The sequence below is a fragment of the Haemaphysalis longicornis genome, unplaced genomic scaffold, assembly GCF_048455015.1.
Source record: "Haemaphysalis longicornis isolate Haplotype H1 unplaced genomic scaffold, Haemaphysalis longicornis Haplotype H1 scaffold_4, whole genome shotgun sequence".
Taxonomy (NCBI): domain Eukaryota; kingdom Metazoa; phylum Arthropoda; class Arachnida; order Ixodida; family Ixodidae; genus Haemaphysalis; species Haemaphysalis longicornis.
Window position 1 is genome coordinate 12863788 of NW_027526361.1, and position 19051 is coordinate 12882838.

The window sequence follows — 19051 nt, forward strand, 5'->3', positions numbered from 1 at the left end:
GCAGCCATCCTCAAAAACTTCTTAATGCAAATAAAGCATTGGACTGATTTGAAGCAAAACAGAAGCCATAACAGAGGTAGCAGCATACTGTTAACTAAAAATACACTCTGCATTTCAAACACCGCACTGGACTTATTAAAGCCGCTGCCTGGCAACTTTTTTACATCTTGGCTTTTAAAACTGCTCCACATGCCATGAAAATCAAGCTATTCGTGCTCGTTACATGGTACTGTAGAAAGCCGCTTCGCATCTCACTATAACTTCAGCAACTGCCGTGTCTAGCGTGAGGGAATTTTTAAACATGAGGCACAGATAGCAAGGTGCAGAAAGCAAGGCCTGGAAGGCAAAGCCCCCAAAGCCAACCCCAGGAAGCAGTATACAGTCGAGCCCACTTATAACGGTTTCAATCATCACGTTGGATTTGTTCACTATATCCGCAGTTCATACTAAGTGTAATAAGCCTTTGCTGCATGTGAGAACGCTGCGTGCATACAGCGGGTGCACCGATGTGGCTGCGGACGTCCCCTGCACAGAGCTGCAGCGGTGAAGCTACTGAGGAAAGCCTACCCCTCACCCGCCAGAATGGAACTACTGGGCCAAACAAAGTTACACGCGCCGGAAAATAGCCCATAATAGGAACGAAAACTATGCTATGAAACTTCATTTGTGCCCCTTCCAGAAGTGGTCATCAATGATGGTGGGCTGGCTTCTCCGATTGCTTCGAAACCACCAACATTGGTGCAGGTAGCGTCAGCTCAAGAAATGGCGCAGTGATGACTGAAAAGCACAATTCCCATCGCGCTTCGCTTCAGCTTTGTGTCGTCACCTTTTTCTCTCTTTCCTGCGCTCCCTTCCCTCCTGGCCATGCTGGAGAAGAACGTGCGAGCGAACAGGAATGGAGAATGCTGACACTCAAGCGCAGAGCAGCTCTCACTGTCTTCCCTTCATGACTGAAATCCTTCTGCCACTTTGTCCTACCCAGGTCTGGATGGAGGGGTGTTGGCAGGTGTCGCCTATCATCTTCCCTATCTCACATCCCCCCCTCTTGACACACACTCTGCATACGGGTGTGGAGCAGGAAAGGAGGAGGGGGGGGGGGGGGGTGGAGAAACCTTGAACTCTTGATGGCAACACCCTTTTTTGCTTGCATGTTTGCTCACTCCAGTATTTTTTTTTTTTTTTCCTTTTCTTTTTCCATCTAAGTGGTGACTGGGACTGCCTGCCGTGGTCAGGTGAGGCTGGGTCATTCGGTTTACCTGAGCTGCACCCTCAAGCCTGTTTGTTGTATTGGAAACTTAATGCCACTGCCTTAGTGCCTACTGTGACGGTCATGCCACGTTCATTCGTTATGTTGGCGGTCATCATAAGTGGGCTCAACTGTAGCTAGAAATGCGAGCAAGACGGGGAAATATGGCTTTAGGTAGTTACTAACTCACAAATGTCACTACAAAAGTTAATCGTATCACAGCGACAAGAATGACAGCAGTCAGTACAATCACAAAGGATAGTTGCGACTTCTTTTGATGCAGCTACTCCAAAATGTCTTAACCTCACAGTATGACACCAGACACATTGTGTAAAGCTGCAGGCAAAATACCTTGAGAGGCAGTCTGAAAAACACTTTTTCTTTTTTGGTGAACACAGGCACCCTCTGAACTTGCTCACTCATAGCACTAGGGTTTGAGAGGCTCCGCGAAAATGAATGAGCGAGTAGCCATTACATCATTGTGCCAATACATGCTTTGCATCGGTGGCAGGGTTCGTACAGGTTTCGAAGAGAAAAATTCAAGGGTTTTCAAGGACTTTCAAGCCCCTGTGGGAGGATTTTTCAAGGCCCTCTGCGCGAGGTTATTTTGATTTTTTTACATCAAAGATCTGCAGACAAGGCTTTCAAAAGGCCCGACATATTTATTGCACAAAGAAAAAAATCTCACAATGCAAATTTGCTTGCACTGAACAGAAAAAATAAGAATAGGTTTATCATATATCACAATGCAGATTTGTTCATGTCACACACAATAGAAAATTGTTCTATTGCCCCAAATAGCATTAACTGCACAAAGCAAAAAAAAATTAAGCAGCTCCTCCTAGCCACCCTCTTCAGGGGAGCTCCAGTCGCTTTTGCTGAATTTGGACCTTGATCGAGTGAAGCTCAGCTGTCTTGTCCTTTGCCGTCTTCCTGAGGCTATTTGACTTGACAATGTGTGTCACATCATTTTCTGCCTCTGCTTTTTCCGCATAGGCATCTGCAGAAGCCACGAGGTCATCAATTGTGGCTTCCAGCTTTTGTTTCTTTCTTTTCATTGCGTCAAGCTCTTCCTCTATGCAGTGCTTTTTCCTCTGCTTTGAAGCATCAAGGTCCTGCTTTTTCTGGGCTTCCAGGTATGCTCCGTACCTCTGCCTAGCTGCCGACACAGCAATCCTCAGTTCCTTAGTGATTGGAATTTGTAGGACACCACCTGCCTTCTCAACCGCATCACACACAACCCGTTGCGACACGTATGAAAGCTCCTTCAAGTTCTCTACGCACACCTGCCGGTTCACACTGAATCCACGTTCAACTGTTGCTTGGCCGTGACTGAGGACAAGCAGAAGTTTCACAATGCTCCACAACTCCGAGTAGGTTGAATTGAACTTCAAGAGGTCAGCATAGAATTCATCCAGCCTATCAGTGCCCTTGTCAAATTGTCTAAGTTTATGTTTTTGCTCATGCAGGAGCTCCGTGTACTCAGCCAACACTGTGTCTCGAACGTGGTCAGCCATTCTACCCACAGTGATGAGGGTATCCAACACTTTTCTGAAAAGAGGAAGGCATTCGTCTGGCTTTGTACACATCTGTCTTGGGTCCAGTGAAGAAAGGCCCCTAACAAATGCAAACTTCAGGGGGCTTCTCTCTAGAACCTTCTTTGTGGCATAGATCAAGAACTGTTTACATTCCATCCGGAACTGAAACACATCCTTTGCGCTTGCATGAGAATTCTTGATGATTTGCTCTGCCTTGTAGCCTATATCCACCTTTTCTAGTGGAATATGGTTCTCAGCATTCTCAAGGTCGACCTTCAGCAGGCCCACGATTCCTTTGGCAGACAGGACTGAACATTTCAGAAACTTTGTGAACAGCTTCCTTAGAACAGTCTCTAAATCCCTTGCGAGGAAAAAGGCCATTGCTTTGTCTGTCTGGTACTCTACCAAAAAAGGCTTCAGTGCATTTGCCACACACAATGCAAAATTCAACTTTGCTGGGAGCAAAGCATCACAGCTGAACTCCAACAAGTTGTTAAACGAGGCACATTTAGGCAGGTTGACAGCTTTTTTTCTAGCAGCCTCAATGTACTTGTTGATGTCAGACCACACCAACAACGCTCGCTCAATTACAGGGACATTCTCTAACCACCGGTGGGCGACAAACTTGAGAGGAAAAGTGTGCTGGCCGGTGACTGCAGAAAAGTCCTCTCTCCGTGCTGGGGCATCTTCAAAAAGTGCATTCAGACTAGACAACAGGCAATCAAGTCCCCATTTAGTTGCTGAAACTCCTGCCCTGTAAGCGTTGTGCACTGTGTGAAGCCCGCAAGTGCCTAAGTCCACACATTGAACCTGGTAATTTTGTTGCAAGTGCACTTGGATGTGCCTAAAGAACTTCAGATTAACATTTGGACCATCCATAGATATCTGAAGAACTTTTGCAAGGGGCAATGGCTCAAGGGCACTCAGCAACTTCTCCTGGATGTCATCAGCTGTAGAATGCCCCAGAAAAACGGAGGTATAATACCTCGTCGTCACTTTCTGAGCGGAGTCCCAACACCTCACGTGCACATCCATTTGCTTGCTTTGGAGACAGTCATTTGCCGACTCATCGAAAAGTACCACAAAAACTTCACACTGTTCTATCTCTCGCTGCAAAGCTGAGAGAAAGAAAGGCCTCAGACCATGACATGTCACATAGGCGCATTTCTTTTCACCACACGAAAACGCCTTTGCCACTTCACTGTCCGGGAACATGCGCTGAAATAACTCCCCTGCTTGCGATGACATCCGGTACGACATGTGGGATGTGACGACTTTCAGAGTCCAAATAATTTCAGCGTCAGTAACAAGCTCGTGCGTTTTGCAAGCGTCGTTTAGGCTTGGTGACGGCAACGGAGCCGTGGTAGCGGACTGCCCTGTCTCTCTCGTGACAGCAGTGAGATGGCTGTCCAACACGCGACCTTGCGTTATATTCACTGCAGCAATATGCTTGGCACTTTTCATGTGGCTTTTCAAAGCCGATTCACCCATGGCAGTCACATCAAAGGTTTTGCAGCAAAGCTTGCACTTAGCCCGATGCGGACTTGTTGTGTCCGGTGCAATCCACTGCTTGTAGTCGTCATGGTGGAGCCACGTAGTCTGAAACTTGCTTTTCCCGGGCATTGTCTCACATATCAACACATCACTTTCACTGAACCGAAGAAGCCACGTTCAAAAAGCGCTGAAATCACGATTAGACGAATACTAGCGCACGGACGCGGCAGTATGACTCAGCGAGTGATGGCGAGGTAGCGATGCGATAGCGATGGGGATGGAAACGGCTCGTTGTCTTCAGTGTTGCCAGCTGCCTAACAGAATCGGCTACAGAGGTATAAAAACCGGTGTTTTCTTGACTGCGGTTCAGAATGATTAAACAAGAACAAAAGTTCAGCAACAAAGTCCGTTTTCTTGATGACAATTACTAAATTAAATCTAGAATTCAAGAAATTCAAGACTTTTCAAGGACTTGTAAAAAATTCAAGGTTTTCAAGGGCCTTGAAAACAGACTTCTGGAATTCAAGGGTATTCAAGGTTTTCAAGGACCTGTGCGCACCCTGGGTGGTGCAACCCTTGGAGAAATCTCAGTGCAGCATGTTGTTGGGCTACAGTAAAGCCTCGTTACAAAAGACACTCAAGGGAACCAAAAGACGTCTCTTGTAACCAAGCTTTCTTGTACGCAATGTTGCCAACATGGCAAACATAGGAAAACCAACCAAGCCGTCTTCCTTCAAATGTCTCTTATAACCAAGTGTCTCTTGTAACAGTGACTCTTGTAGCGAGGTTTTACGGTAGTTGGTTCTTCATACTTAGATGTAAAACTGCACACATGGACGAAGGCAGCGAAAAAGAAGAGACAGGACAAGCAACAGGACAACTAGTTCATTACAAAATTGAGCATGCTTATATGCCCACACTAGCACATGCACACAAATGTCACCATCTTTGTGTGCACGTGCTAGTGTGGCCATGTAAGCACGTTCAATTTTTCAACGAACTAATTGCGAGTCTGCGCTTGTCCTGTCTCTTCTTTGTCGCTGCCTCCATCCATGTGCACAGCTTTACGTTCAAAGAGAAATCTTTTCAGAATTGCTTGCCTGCACTAGTTTTTAATTGCCTTTTTAGACACCCCAAACAAGGCGCATGAGGCAATGGGGACATGAAAACAACTAATTAGACAAAAAAAAAAAAAAAGGACAGAGGGCCAGGGAGCAGTGGGGACCACCTGCAGGCTGCATAAGCAATGGCAGCCCCAAGCCAGTGCCCAGCAAACTCCTTCCAGTGTCTCCCAGTATCTGCACACGGGAGGGCTCCACCTTGAGCACGTTCACGCTGTGCCTCAGTGGTGGCTGGTCGATGTGGAGGTATTTGCGGGCCACCTCCTTGGCTGCATCCAGTATGGCCTCGGGGTCAGCACCGTCCACCTCTCCGAAGGCCGGCTTGAACCAGCGGCCCCCCATCAGCACCTACAGGCCAGACAGTTTCCGTGCAAGGATTGTCACCCGAGGCAGGCTGTTGGCAAACTTCCCGCATGCAGAAAACCGTGGCACAGTGGTTTCTTGATGCCTCAAAGAACCAGCAACACTACTGCCACACGCATTCGTTCAGGTGGTGCCCCATTATGAATTGCGAGTCATTACTATCGATACTCAACAGTAACATGCGTAACACAGTGGCCCTCAGTTTCTCTCACTGACAATAGAGTATTTGTGTCTGTGCTGACTTCATTTTTAACCTGAAGAACAAGGTCAACGATGCATTTAAACGTAGCTCAACAGTTTTTCAAGTCACACAAAAAAATTAATGTCTACAGGAGCATTACATCTGTTACGTTTGCCTATGTCAGGAACCAGTATGACCATCGCATAACAGTGCAAGAAAATGGTGAGGTGAACGACGAATAAAACAGGACGTGCACTGAATATGAAATGAATTTTGTCATTAATAATCAGAAGCTTACAGGGAAAGTCTTTCCGGGGGAGGGCACAAATGCAACAATAAGAACGATAACACAAGGCAGTGCAAATTCCCCATGGCATCTGAACAGGCTGTCTCTGCTTCCAGCAAGGCCGATGATAGGCAGGTGATGCACGCTTCCTAATGTTTTTTAATGTAGGTATGTTTGAGCATTGTTTTGCACGGTTGATGTAATATCCCGGCACAAAAACTGCCCTTACAATTTCCATTGTGCCACATTTTAAGAGGTGCTGCTATCTATTGGAAGTTGTGCAAGCTTCTTTCTGTCATGCTTTCACTTCTTTCTGTCGTGTTTCCACCTTTTGAAACTTGCAGGAACAGATTTCCTAATCGTGTAGCAAACGACCTGGTTTATTTAGTTATTTATTTATTTATTTAATTTAACATTAAGGCCAAGGGCATAACAGAGGGGAGTGGGGACATATGTTAGTGGCGCAATACAACAACAATAAAGTGAAACAAATGCAGCAGCAGCAGCAACTGTACAGGTTCTGGCAACATTTTTTATCACATTGTTAATAATGCAGTGTGGAAGTGTTTGTTATCTTGAGTGATTCCATACTCTCGACGTGTGAGGAATGAATGACTTCTCAAGGAATGAATTCACCCCCTCACTGAGCGCACTGAATGCCTTCAATACGGGAAGCAAAAGCAGAAGAAGTCTATGGAGCCATTCTCATCCCCCTCTGAAGAATATGAACCAGTGTATGGCACATAGTCTTGCTTGGGCTGTCATGACTGACAACTAAATTTAGGCTTTCCACTGTATTAGTTCCATGCTAAAACCCAAGATGCGTGTTGCTCTTTATGACAAACTTCCTTGCCTTTTCTTCAATTTTTACGACAGCCATGACAAAATCCACAGGAGTGTTTATAGCCAGGTTCGCACTTAAATGTCATCTTATTGGCCTCTGCATCCACATATTATCGATTTATTGATGTCTAGCCATTGAGTGTTGGTGAACTTTCCTAGCTCCTTGATCACCAAAATTTGCTTCTTCCTGAAGCGGGCATTAGAGTGGGTGCACCACATTGCTATCGCTTCAGTAAAGAACAAAGTCACAGACACAAAAGGCACTAGTACCAGAAGTGTTCAAATACATGAACATTAAGGCAAAACAAAGAAAAATATTTCACTTCTGTTGGCTATAAGTATAGATTTAAATTAAAATTTGGGGGGCTTAATGTGCCAAAGTTACGCCTGGGCTATGAGATGCACTGCAGTGGACTGGTCTGGATTGATTTTTAACCCCCTGAGGATCTTTCACGTGCACTGAAATTTTAACACACGAGCATTTTTTGCTTTCAAACCCCATTAGGAAAACGGCTGTGGCAGTCGGGATTGAGCCCGCGTCTATGAGCTCAGCAGCACGTCTTATCCACTTAGTCACTGCGGCGGGTCTAAGTATGGATTCAATGGCTATCGTTTCGCGGTCATGTAACAAGCAAGAAATTTAAAGATGGCTATAGAACAGCACTGCCCACACCAGTTTTTACGCTCACTCAACACAGAGCTAACATTAGGTACCAGAAAATTTTGACAAAAGGAAAGTCGTATTTCATTTGAGTAAATACAGTAGTCACTGTCTGAATGTCCTTCCCACTGTTTGTTGATTGATTGATTGATTTATTTATTATAGGATTTAACACACCGGCGCTACACAGGCGATAAGGCGCACCGTAGTGGAGGGCTCCGGATTAATTTTGACCACCTGGGGATCTTTAACATGCGCTGAAATCATGAACACACGGACGTTTTTGCTTGTCGCCTCCATCAGAAAAGAGGGTGCGGTGGCCGGGAATTGAACCCACATCCTGGGGCTCAGTAGCACAACCCTCTGTTTGCGGCTGTTCTTCAGCAGAGCAATTTTTCGTTATTGACGCAAACTAACTTGGCGAAGTATCTCCCCTAGGCTAAGCCTCTTTGTTCAACCCAAGCCCAGCAGTGATGCAAAAAAGTTGACTTTGCCACATTAGCTAGCATATTCTTCTGGCTTCTCCTCTCCAGTCGACACAAAAATATGGAGTTCTCTCCCCCAAGGAAGCAGCGCTGTGTCAGGGAGCCCGATGCCTGGGAGCCTGGTGGACCCACCGTGATGCGCGTCTTGTCGTCGTACTGTCCGTCGTGCTCCGGGAAGCAGCACGAGTCAAAGTTGACCCCAAGCAGGTGAGCCTCCTCCGAGGAAGGCACCATGAAGCCCGAGCACTGCTGGGAAAGCTGCTGGCCCCTGAACTCCATGTTCACCGAGGCCAGGTGGACGCTCGGGATGGAGAGCAACTTCCCGGCCAGCTCGGGCCAGTCGTGGGTCAGCAGCTGCGACAGCCCTGCACAGCCACACACAAAAGTGCCGACTCTCCTGCAGAGGCTGGCTCATGCAGAAAGCACAAAATGTACGGAGGCAGCAACTCCGCACTGTGTTTCGCCCCCCCGGCATTCTACGGGGTGCATCACAGGTGAAACTGCTGCGGCAGACATTCGTTATGCAAACAAGAAGAAGTACCGTATTTACTCGAATCTAGGCCGATAATTTTTTTCAAAAAGTCGTTTATGAAAATCGGGGGTCGGCTTAGATTCGAGGATGCGGCTGTCCTGCCACCGCTAGACACTCAACGCCATCTCACGGCCACAGGCTTGGCAGCTGGCAGGTTTTCAATGGGTTTTCAGAACTCTATGGTTTCCAGGCTCCATTTTGCCTGTTTGAACGATGTGAGCCATATGTTGTGCACCTAGCTCTCAGGGTTCAGTGCTTGCTTGCGTACGTTGTCGATTGAACTCGGGAAGCGCCCATGTTCGCGGCACAATTGCACCCACAAAGCGGTGCCGCTGCACCACGGCCTTCAAGCGGAAGGTAGTCTTGGAGGCAAAGAGAACTTCAAACCTCCAAGCACAGCATGACTTTGAAGTCAATGAGGAGAACGTTCGCCGATGATGGGAGCAGCAGAATGAACTTTTTTTCAGCTGCACTGCCAACCGAATGTCCTTCACAGGGCGCAAGAAAGATCTACACCACAAAGTAGAGAAGGAAGTCACTGACTTTACCCAGCAGCAAAGAGAGGGTGGAATGCTTGTGACGGTGGAGATAATGCAGGCGAAAGCGAGGGAGATCGCAAACATTCGAGACGTCGTGTGGGCTCAGTTCAAGGCCAGCAGGGGCTGGGTCACTCAGTTTATGAAGCGGTTCGCGGTTCGGGTTCAGCCTGCGAGTGAGCACTGAACAAGCACTGCACAAAATAAAGTGCATGTTCTAGTCTTGGTCCAGTGCTTTTTTTCATTCGGCTTACAATCGAGGTAAGGTTTTTTTTTTTTTCTGACCTTCTGAATTTTGGGGGTCGGCCTAAAATAGAGTAAATACGGTACTAGTGCCGGGAAAAGAAGTGAAGTAAATGGCAGACCTCTAGGCGAAAAAGGCGAGAGTGCAATACTCACTGCGTGCAGGGATGCAGCTGAACACGTAGTCCACGGGCGTGGCCGACTCTGCAAAGGACACCTGAGTCAAAGTGGACACACATCACGTGCTGAGGCTTGTGTCCACGTGGTGACGGAAATAAGGCCCAACACAACTGCTGCAGGAAGAAGTCAAGCCCCCTTTTTTTGCTACCTCAACAGTTGCAGCCAAGCTAGCTGAGCGCTCGAGGTCCCCAGAAATATCAGTGCATGCATGAGTGTAAAAAATATTGGCTTTAATAAGAAACAAATACAGGAATTGTACAAGAGGAGAGCGGAGTGGGTCAGGGAACAAATGCGTGTTAAGGACATGTTAGTAGAAATTAAGAAGAAGAAATAGACGCGGGCCGGGCATGTAATGCGAAGGCAAGATAATCGTTGGTCATTGAGGGTAACAGAATGAATCCGTAGAGAAGGCAAGCGTGGCAGGAAGTGGCAGAAAGTTAGATGGGCAGATGAGATCAAGAAGTTTGTGGGGATAAATTGGTCGCAGCTAGCACAAGACCGGAATAATTGGAGATTAATGGGAGAGGCCTTTGCCCTGCAGTGGGCGTAGATAGGCTGATGATGATGATGATGACAGGAATTGTAAACACAGGCATCACAGAAATATCAATGCATGCACGAGTGTAACGAGTAATGGGTTTAGCAGAAAACAAATACAGGAAATGTAAACCCGTGCAATGTACCACCACTGTCTCAAAACAATTGAAAACTCTCTCAAGCATATAACCAAACTTGAAATGGGTTCCGGAGGACAATTTCTGGCCATAATTCAGATCAGCATTCGGTATCAATCCAAAGCCAGCTAAGGTTTAATATGTCTTCTGAATAACAGACAACACAACAAGTGGACAAAAATAAAGAGGTAGAGTAGAACTCCTTTGGTACATTCTCAGTTCATATGATTTCCCGGTTAGTACGCCCTCAATTGTGAACACTAAAAATTCCCCGTAGTTTGTTTCGTACCGGATAGTACGTTTTCCTGGATAGTACATTTCTCCCTCGCATTCTTTTTTAATTAATGTATCAACAAGGTTCTATTGTATACTTACGTTGCTTCAGTATTAGCTGCAGCTGATGCTTTAAAACTAGGGATACAAAAGCCATACACTTAAATGTGTGCCTACACGGCAATTCATGATGTAAAATTTATAGCATTTGTTTAGAAATTTACACCAAGTCTGCCACGAGCACTTGCAGAGCACTTCAATTTGCTCGCCGATGCATTCAATGCACTTTGTTCATTTTACAACTTGGCTTCAAACCTTGCTCAGACCGGAAGGTTCATGCGGGGCGATGTGACTTGCATCCCCCCGCATGAACCTTCGATCAACGCAACAAGTAACAAAACGACTGGTGCCTTCCCCGCTTCAACGCAACATTTTTCTTCCCTTCTCGTCGCCAAATTTACAACGCATAACTCACTTGCTATTCCGCTGCTTTCCTTTACGTTCAGCTTTTCTCCAAGATTTTTTCCTTCTGTTTGTTCAGCACTAAGGACCAACATTTATTCTATTTTTTTTTCTTGCATATCTTTAGTCACGACAACAAGGCACCATCACAACTTCCAAAACTGCCCTGCACCTGTGCAGGAACCCATTGCATTCCCCTGAAGACCTGCATTTGAGATTTGCCCATTTCTCTTGCTCCTTTCAAGCTGTACTCAGCCAACCCTCTCCTGCAGTTCACACTGGACACGCATTGCCTGTCCACCTCCCCTCCCAGCATCACCTCTGGTGCAATGGTAACGCAGAAGGGCTTTGATCTGTGCCCCTGACAATGATAGCGAATTTTATCAGAAGCTTCAAGCCACTATTCTTGATATTAAGGAAAACAGATGAAGCTTGTAGTGGTTCTCCATCCCACTTTTTCATTAGGTCTTATGACTTCCCAGCATCTTCTATGCGCAATTGGCGGACTCTGACCAAAGCCACTGCCAAGAAACAGGACTGGGTGACTGTATATCGGCCTCTAGTGCTGTTTGACTGTATCACTTGAATGCTAATAATGTGCAGCTAACACACTCGAGAACTATGCTTCTAGTGTTTTTCTTAACATGTTACTTCTGCCATTATATAGCATGAAATCTGAAAGCTTTTCACTATTTCTCATGATTTTTCAGCTAAATAAACATTTTTAACATGAAAGTGTTTTATGCCCGGGTACACCAAGATTTCAGGCACGTCATATCCGTCACGGAAGTGACGTCGCCAGAAAAGGTGCCATTGACGTAGTAGCACCCGGATTCAAGCCTAAAAACTCTCGCTTCTCGCCACAACGAGAGGTACGTAGCGCTCTGCCCACTGCGCTATGAACAGAGACGGGAGCAGCTTTATGAACGCTCCTTAAACCCTTCCCTCTAACTTCTCCATTCAGATAGTGCTGCCATCTAGGAGAGGCGAAGCGAAGTAGCGCATCATGACGCTAATGAGTGCCGACAGTTGGTGCCCCGATGCCAGCGCCTTCGTGTACGGGGGACGCGCGTGCATTGAGGCACCATCCGCTATCGCGTTGTTCCCATGACCGTTACGTGTTTCAAGCTTCTGTTTCTGTGGATATCATTTTTGGTTTTGTTGTCCCGGAATAAACCTGTTTTTTTTTTGTTTCTTGCGTGCCGGCGTCACTTCGTCTGGTGGGGTCAGGCTCGTGAACCCCTCACACATGACGGAGGTTCCTTAAACATTCAATTGCTCCTGTGAAGACCCCTTTCCCTTTTGTGTTTTACCGATTTCTATGAAAGAGGGACCAACCACAATTTTTTTCTAGCTTTCATGGAGTTGAGTGGGTTACCAAGGGCTAGTTCTTTCAAATCAGACAAGGCTGTATTTTGTCTTTGTGGCGCCTTTAACAAAGTCACCACCATCCAGCATTTTTCTCTCTACCACTCTCTCTCCGAGAAATTCTGCACTAACAATTCCCAAGACGATTCTGCTGTCCTGATGAAGACAAGTCTTCTTGTCAAAATGTTACCGCAAGGCTATTACCTACTTGTCATTTTTTGCAAGCGCATGTATGTATGCTGCCCTGATGAGGATGCATCCCCTTGTCGAAATAATGGCCCAACGCTATTAATGTGCAGATTGTATGCAGCCTATCTAAGCGCAAGCCCTGCCCGAGCACCTGGCTGATGCATTTCAACCTTGCTGTTAGCTCCCGATGTGGCACCCAGCAGCCCAGTTATTCTCCAGCTCCGTACACCTCCCAAGAGTGCCTACAGAGTTGCTCCATGAACTGAGTGGAGCCTCACCGTGATCTGCCCTCCTGGGCTCGGCTGCTGCAGGGACACGTTGGCCTCGTTGACGTAGACGTGGACATGGGGAAGGTCCTCCAGCCTCTGTGCCAGGGTGTCACAGAGCTGCTGCAGGCCGCGGCGGAGGCTCCACACGGACCACTCCATGGAGCGTGCCACCAGGGAGTCCTGGCCGCCTGGCTCACTCTGGAGCAGCGCCATGGCCCGCCGGGTGCTCGCAGTCTGCAGGGCACAAAGGACGCCTTCTAAGCATCCTCTGCCCAAAATTGGTCCCGAGCAAGATGAGAAAGCAAGAATGTCGTTCCCTATGCCCTCATCTCATCTGTTGGAAGCACCAACTATTCAAAGTTACAACAAACAAAGTCTGTGATCCGATCTTCCCTCGCATCATACACTCCGTGATGTACAGTCCATCATACAATTACAGTCCAACGTCATTTTAAAGATGCATGGAATCTGTAACAGCAGCAACCAAAAGGTGCCTCGAGGCATCGCTCCCAAATGGCCGTGTATGTGGGTGTCACAGGCTTGCTGCACAAGCAACAAAGTACAACAACTTGTGGGAGGCACTGAATTTTTCTCTGGCAAGAAGTTGACGGGTGTGTTGCTGTTCATCTTCTCTGCCTGAGGGGAATGGTCTGTGTTGTGAAATGCATGGCCCTTTGGGTCCACCTTTTAGCGCAACTTTGCCACCTCTACCGTAGAGCCAATTTTCAAGCTTGCCACATGGCTTCGGCATTAATGCTTGCAGAGAACTCTCACCTGCTGCATCTGTCCCTTGAGCAGTGAGCCGTGAAGGGCAGCTGCCTGGAAGGCATTGGGAAGTAGCGCCCGGAAGCTGACCTCTTTGGAGCAGCCCGCACAAAGGCTGCGGGTCACGGGGTCCATTATATAGTCGGCAACCTGCACAGCCAAGGACACGAGAAGCGTTCTGCTATAACTGCTAGAGCATAATCGACAACGCAACAAACAAAAATCCCCAGGTAACGTATCAGGCTCTCCACTCAGTAATAGGGCAGCATGCTCATTTCTGGTACTATAACATGGGAAGGCAGGCTAGTTGGCTGGGATTAGTGGTGGTAACTTTTGCGCACACTAAAAATGGGTACAGAAAGAGTGTGCTGGTCTTTGTGTCACCTTTTTGTTTCTCTCTTCATTTAAAATGTGCGCAAAAGTTACCGCCATTTTTGCTAAACCACACCACTGACTGATATTTTGCAGTTAAAAGCCCCACTGACAGCTTAGACTAAGGGTTGCAAGTTTCTCATATTAACAAGAGCACACATCTGTACCTTATTCCAAGAAAGATAAACCTCAGAAAAGCCTGCATATAATCTGAGGATGTCTTTCTAAATTTCAGCGAGTGAAATTTGTGTCTAGTATTCTACATGGATCCAAAAATTTTATCACTCATTTTGTTGCAGTTGTATATGACCCTTGGCACAACTGTAGAATTCATTGCTTTTGCTTGCTGGCACTGTTCCAACGATCACACACCTGCTCACTCAAGATTTGAAGTGACCAAGAAAATAAGACATGAAAGCCAGTTGTTCTCGAGCAAAACAAAAGCACCTACAGCTAAACCTGGTTGTAATGAACCTCTTTTTAACGAATTCCTGGATTTAATGAATTTTTTCAATTCCCCAATGTCACCTCTATAAAAGCACATGTATTTCCTACCTTCACGTTACGAAGGTAGTGCGATGATTGACCTTGATGTAACGAATTTCCAACCGCGATCCTCAATTATCTTCAGCTGCCTGAAATTCGTGAGCATGAGGCACAAGTTTTTGAAGAAAGGACGGAAAGAAGTTTTGAAAGGACGGTCGACCTGACAGTGACGGCTCGACAGAGTCGGAGGCACCGTTTGCCGTGCCTGCTCTTAACGAGGCGATGGATAGGGCAGACATCTTGCGTCGTTACGCCTGTGTGCTGGACAACAACGAAGCCTTTGCAGATTTAGTCTCCTCGCAGTGCTGCGTGATTTCTTCGCTTGTGCAGAAGTGCCAGCAAGTGAAAACTACCCAATTTTTTTTTTCTGCTAAATAAAAGCGTTTGAGAGGCTTGACCGTCTTAATTGATACCCCTTGCATTTTGGTTTCCTTCTGGTTTCCATTTTGGTTCCCCTGCATTTTGGTATTCAGACGAAAACTGCATGTAACAAAAATCTGGTTTTAACCAAAAATTGTTAACTTTTTCAGCTACATTACATACAGGTTTCACTGCACTTCTTCACAGTACTTATCTGCACAGCACTCATTACTTAGCGTGGTTATATGCACCAGCAAAAGTTTCAGGCCTGCTCCGTTCATTCCAGAGGCCCTCATCTCTGTGCTCATCGTAGGCAGGACAAGCTCACGAACTCAAGAAGCTCATCTGACTAATCACTGAATTGGGAGGGAGCATAGAATGCATAATATAATTTCATGCAATAGCTTAACTTGGCAAGCATTAAAAACATAACTGTTGATGCACAAAACACAGTTCTTGGGTGCACTTTTCTTTTTTTGAATTACAGTTAAACCTGAATGCAACTTACCTCTAAGTAACGAATTCCTGAATGTAATGAAGTTTTTCAATCCCCCATTGCCATTCCCATTAAAGCCCACATACTCGCGACCTCTAAGGTGTTGTGGTGGATAACATTGATGTAACAAAATTGGTAAGCTAATTAGTCATTGCTTTTTTCACTTTTACTGTGAAATCGGCTGAAAAAATGAACTAATTTAGCAAATACTGGCCCTACTGTAAGGAGCCAGCAGCAACGATAATGTCTAGAATCGCCTAAAAACAGAATTTGCCTAATGATGGCGATGAACGGAGCAGCCAGCGCCATCCCGTGGCTAACGTAGCATCCACTTCTAAATTTGCTTGTCTAGCGTGACACCACACTATGCAGCAAGAGTCCCGTCACTTTTTTTTTATTTTCCTGCACCGCAAACTACCCTGCATTTCCACATGCGAGTGCAGTGTCGGTTTGAGACAGGTTTTGAAGTGCTAGGCCGTCCTGTCGCCATGTAGATGCGCATCTCCACTGCTATATGTTGTATCGGTTCGTCAGTGATGAGTTCTGCTGCCAGAAAATGAAAAGTTTAGTCTTTTCAAGACAAGGTAACAACCTTAAATGCCAACTCTGCCAGTGAGAAGGAAGAGAGTCTCCGCCCAGTACAGTATCCCAGGTAGCCCCCTCAAAACAATTTTGACTGAGTATGGAAAAGAGAATCAAGTTTGCAAAAAGGCGAACTTCCAATACACATTTGGTTCTGGAAACGCATTAGGGCACCGAAAAGTGACAAAAGGCAGAAGTGATACTTAAGTTGCGTTTGCTTCTTTGGAGTGCCATGCAGTGCCTAAGCTCATGCGAATGCAGCACGCGCAACTCGCGCAGCTTTTCACTGTGAAATAAATCCTTGATGGGCGAGTTCACCTTCACTGATGTGAAGGTGTTGCCTTTTGGCTTCGTTTGTGCTTCATTCCTGCGAGCCTTAACTCGATGCCTGAATGTAACGAAAACCTGCATGCAACAAAAAAATTGCGCACTTTCATCAACTTCGTTACATCCAGGCTTAACTGTGTCGGTACAAGGGGTGGAGGCTTCAGCCCTAGGTGAGCGTGCAAAGTACGGTGTTACATTTTTTTTCTCCTTATTTGAACCTCTTCATATTATGTACAAGTTCCTTAATTCATGCATGATTTGGCGTTATTCCTTTTACCGTGGTGCGACTGAAAAATGTGAAAGTTCCCAGGGTGGCCTCGATTGTTCCAAACACTACTTACCTGAGAATTCTTCTTTTCCCTATTTGGGGCACACCATTAATTGCAACTTACTTATCTGGGTTAAAAGGACAGACAATTTTGTTATTTGCACCGCACATACAGCACCTCCGAAGAGTACAGGATGAAGTTCCTGGCATGATAGAAAAAAAATTGGCAGAAATTCAGAGAACTGTCTACTAATGCGTAGCATTCTTCTGCCGATAATCCAGAGAGTGAATTCTTTATAGCCAAATATTTTGGTTTTTTGAAATTCTGTCCGAACAATTATCTCCAATTACAGTATTATAATGATTAAAGGTGCTGCTTCCACCAAGTCTGAATTTTTGTAGAAATGCAGGGCATTACACGGTCCTGGCTCTGGGGGTACTCGGCAGAGAATGCTACGCATTAATACAGAACGTTTTCACACTGACGTCTCACAGCGAACAAGGGTGTTTGCTTTTGGATTCAAATGTGCTGCCTACAGCTTTGAGGGAAAAGATTGGGGGCAAGTTTGATCATGTTGGCCAAGACTGGTCGAGACTGAATGACCCTTCGTGGTTCCCCGCACCCGTCCCGCAATGGCTGCTGACCTCGGTGTTGAAGCGGCTGCGGGTGAAGTCGTAGACGCTCTGGTCGCTGCCGATGCTGGGCCGCCCAGCGAGGAACAGGTCCCGCAGCAGGGGCAGCAGCAAGGGCGTGCGGAACAGCCGGCCTGGCCACAGCAGCTCCCGGAAGGTGCTGGGCAGTGGGCACAGCCGGCCCCCCATCAGTACCAGCTGCTCCTGCCCTGCGCACGGCAAGGAGCCCCTCTTTCCGCACTCGCTCTACACACCGACCCTTTACGCCAACAGTGGGCCGCGGAGAAAGCCGCAATTCACTGCGGCATCAGCGGCCCCAGAGGTGAGCTATTTACCGTGCCCTAACACCCTGCGTGATCATCCAGCCGCCCCTACAGAGCTACACCAAGGCTACGCTGACCTTTCTAGGCAACCAGCCGTCAAAACGCTGGACAAGGGTCAACCTGACCAAATCGGCGTAGAGGAAGACTAGAGAGTAAGAAGCAAGACAGGAGGGGCAATGTAGCTGCTTGGGGTGGCTAAGTAATGTCGCAGGCGTTTGGCGCAGGTTAAGCTAGCAGCATCTGTTGTGGGAGAAGAAGCTGCACAGATGCTGCAATCGGCTGCTGCGCTCCCAAAATTGACGAGGCCACGGAGTGAATGTTGTCGCTATCTCGTCCATCAAGTGCCACTATCTCCTCCACCACCACAGTTGCGGAGTTATGCATTAGTGTTCATTGTGACATTATCTAGTCGTTCTCCTGCACCTGTAGCAGTGGGTGCTTTACCTCCTATGTATTCTTTCTCCGTGACCAAGGCTGACCAAACTTCTAAGACAACGAACCGCCTGCATTGAGCAGGCAAAACGTAATCATGGCATACACAAGGTGACAAGATGTGCCTTGCACTTCCACACAAATGGGAAACAACGGCAGTTGCGCAGTAGCAGAGGCATTTAAACGACAAACATGCGTGGTGCACCTGAGGACACTGCTGGCCCGTATTTTGGGCAGACCGCCCATCCAGCTACCCGGGTGTCTCGTACAAGGCCCTTTATAGTCCAGCTCAGCGTGCGCAATAGGCAGCGGCGGTTGAGGTCAACGATGTCAGGTTCATCACGTCACACTGGTACAAAAACCAACCCTTTTATACCTCAACATATTTGAGATAGCGTGCCGTATTGCACTGCCTTGATGCATGTGCAAATTCAGTTTCCTGCATGGCACTGCACGCACTGTGTCAAGGCACTGACTCAGCTTGTCGCAGTTTGTGCTATCTCCCGCGGAGACACGCCAATGGACACCAGTTGCATTGGCCACGACAAGGTGCCAGATTATAAAGTGGCCTTAAAGGGGTCCTGAAAGGACTTTTGAGCACACTAAATGAACAAGCACAGTCATTAGGCCAGGTGGTCGACTTGATCTGGGGAAAGTATAACTTTTTTACATGCAGCGGAAACCTCACACTTTCGTTGCAAAGTTTGTCGCTCCTTTCCCACCCTTTCCTGCGTATTTTTGGACACCACCATTTAAATGCTTGTACGTCATCAATCCTCCGTCGTGCGTAGCGAAGCAGAGATGCTGATATTGGATGGCTTTTTTTCTCGCACTTCCGGCGAAGAAAAGTATTGTCTGCGCAGCATTGGTGGGTTGTGGCGGCACCTTTGGTTAATTAGTGCTTTCTGCAGCATGCTTGCATGCTACCGTGTTCGTCTATATCTACCTTTTTTACTCTATTACCACACTTCTTGTTACAGGACGTGGGTGCAGCTTGTCATAA

General features: G+C 46.9%; 2 protein-coding genes across 5 annotated transcripts in view; both read right to left on the minus strand.

The window, feature by feature from the left end:
• The window catches only part of Ppox (protoporphyrinogen oxidase), a 33351-nt gene that overhangs the window by 5287 nt on the left and 9013 nt on the right, over window positions 1-19051 (minus strand). For all 4 annotated transcript variants that reach the window (XM_077705997.1, XM_077705995.1, XM_077705994.1 and 1 more), the window contains exons 5-10: window positions 17306-17502; window positions 13719-13859; window positions 12954-13178; window positions 9686-9746; window positions 8351-8583; window positions 5598-5747 (exon numbers count right to left, since the gene is read on the minus strand). In XM_077705997.1, the coding sequence (XP_077562123.1) occupies window positions 5598-5747; window positions 8351-8583; window positions 9686-9746; window positions 12954-13178; window positions 13719-13859; window positions 17306-17502 (1007 nt within the window). The remainder of the gene's footprint in view (window positions 1-5597; window positions 5748-8350; window positions 8584-9685; window positions 9747-12953; window positions 13179-13718; window positions 13860-17305; window positions 17503-19051) is intronic.
• LOC144178266 (uncharacterized) lies at window positions 1889-4862 on the minus strand. The gene has a single exon (XM_077705992.1). The coding sequence runs from the start codon at window positions 4405-4407 to the stop codon at window positions 2101-2103; it is 2307 nt and encodes a 768-aa protein (XP_077562118.1). The 5' UTR covers window positions 4408-4862; the 3' UTR covers window positions 1889-2100.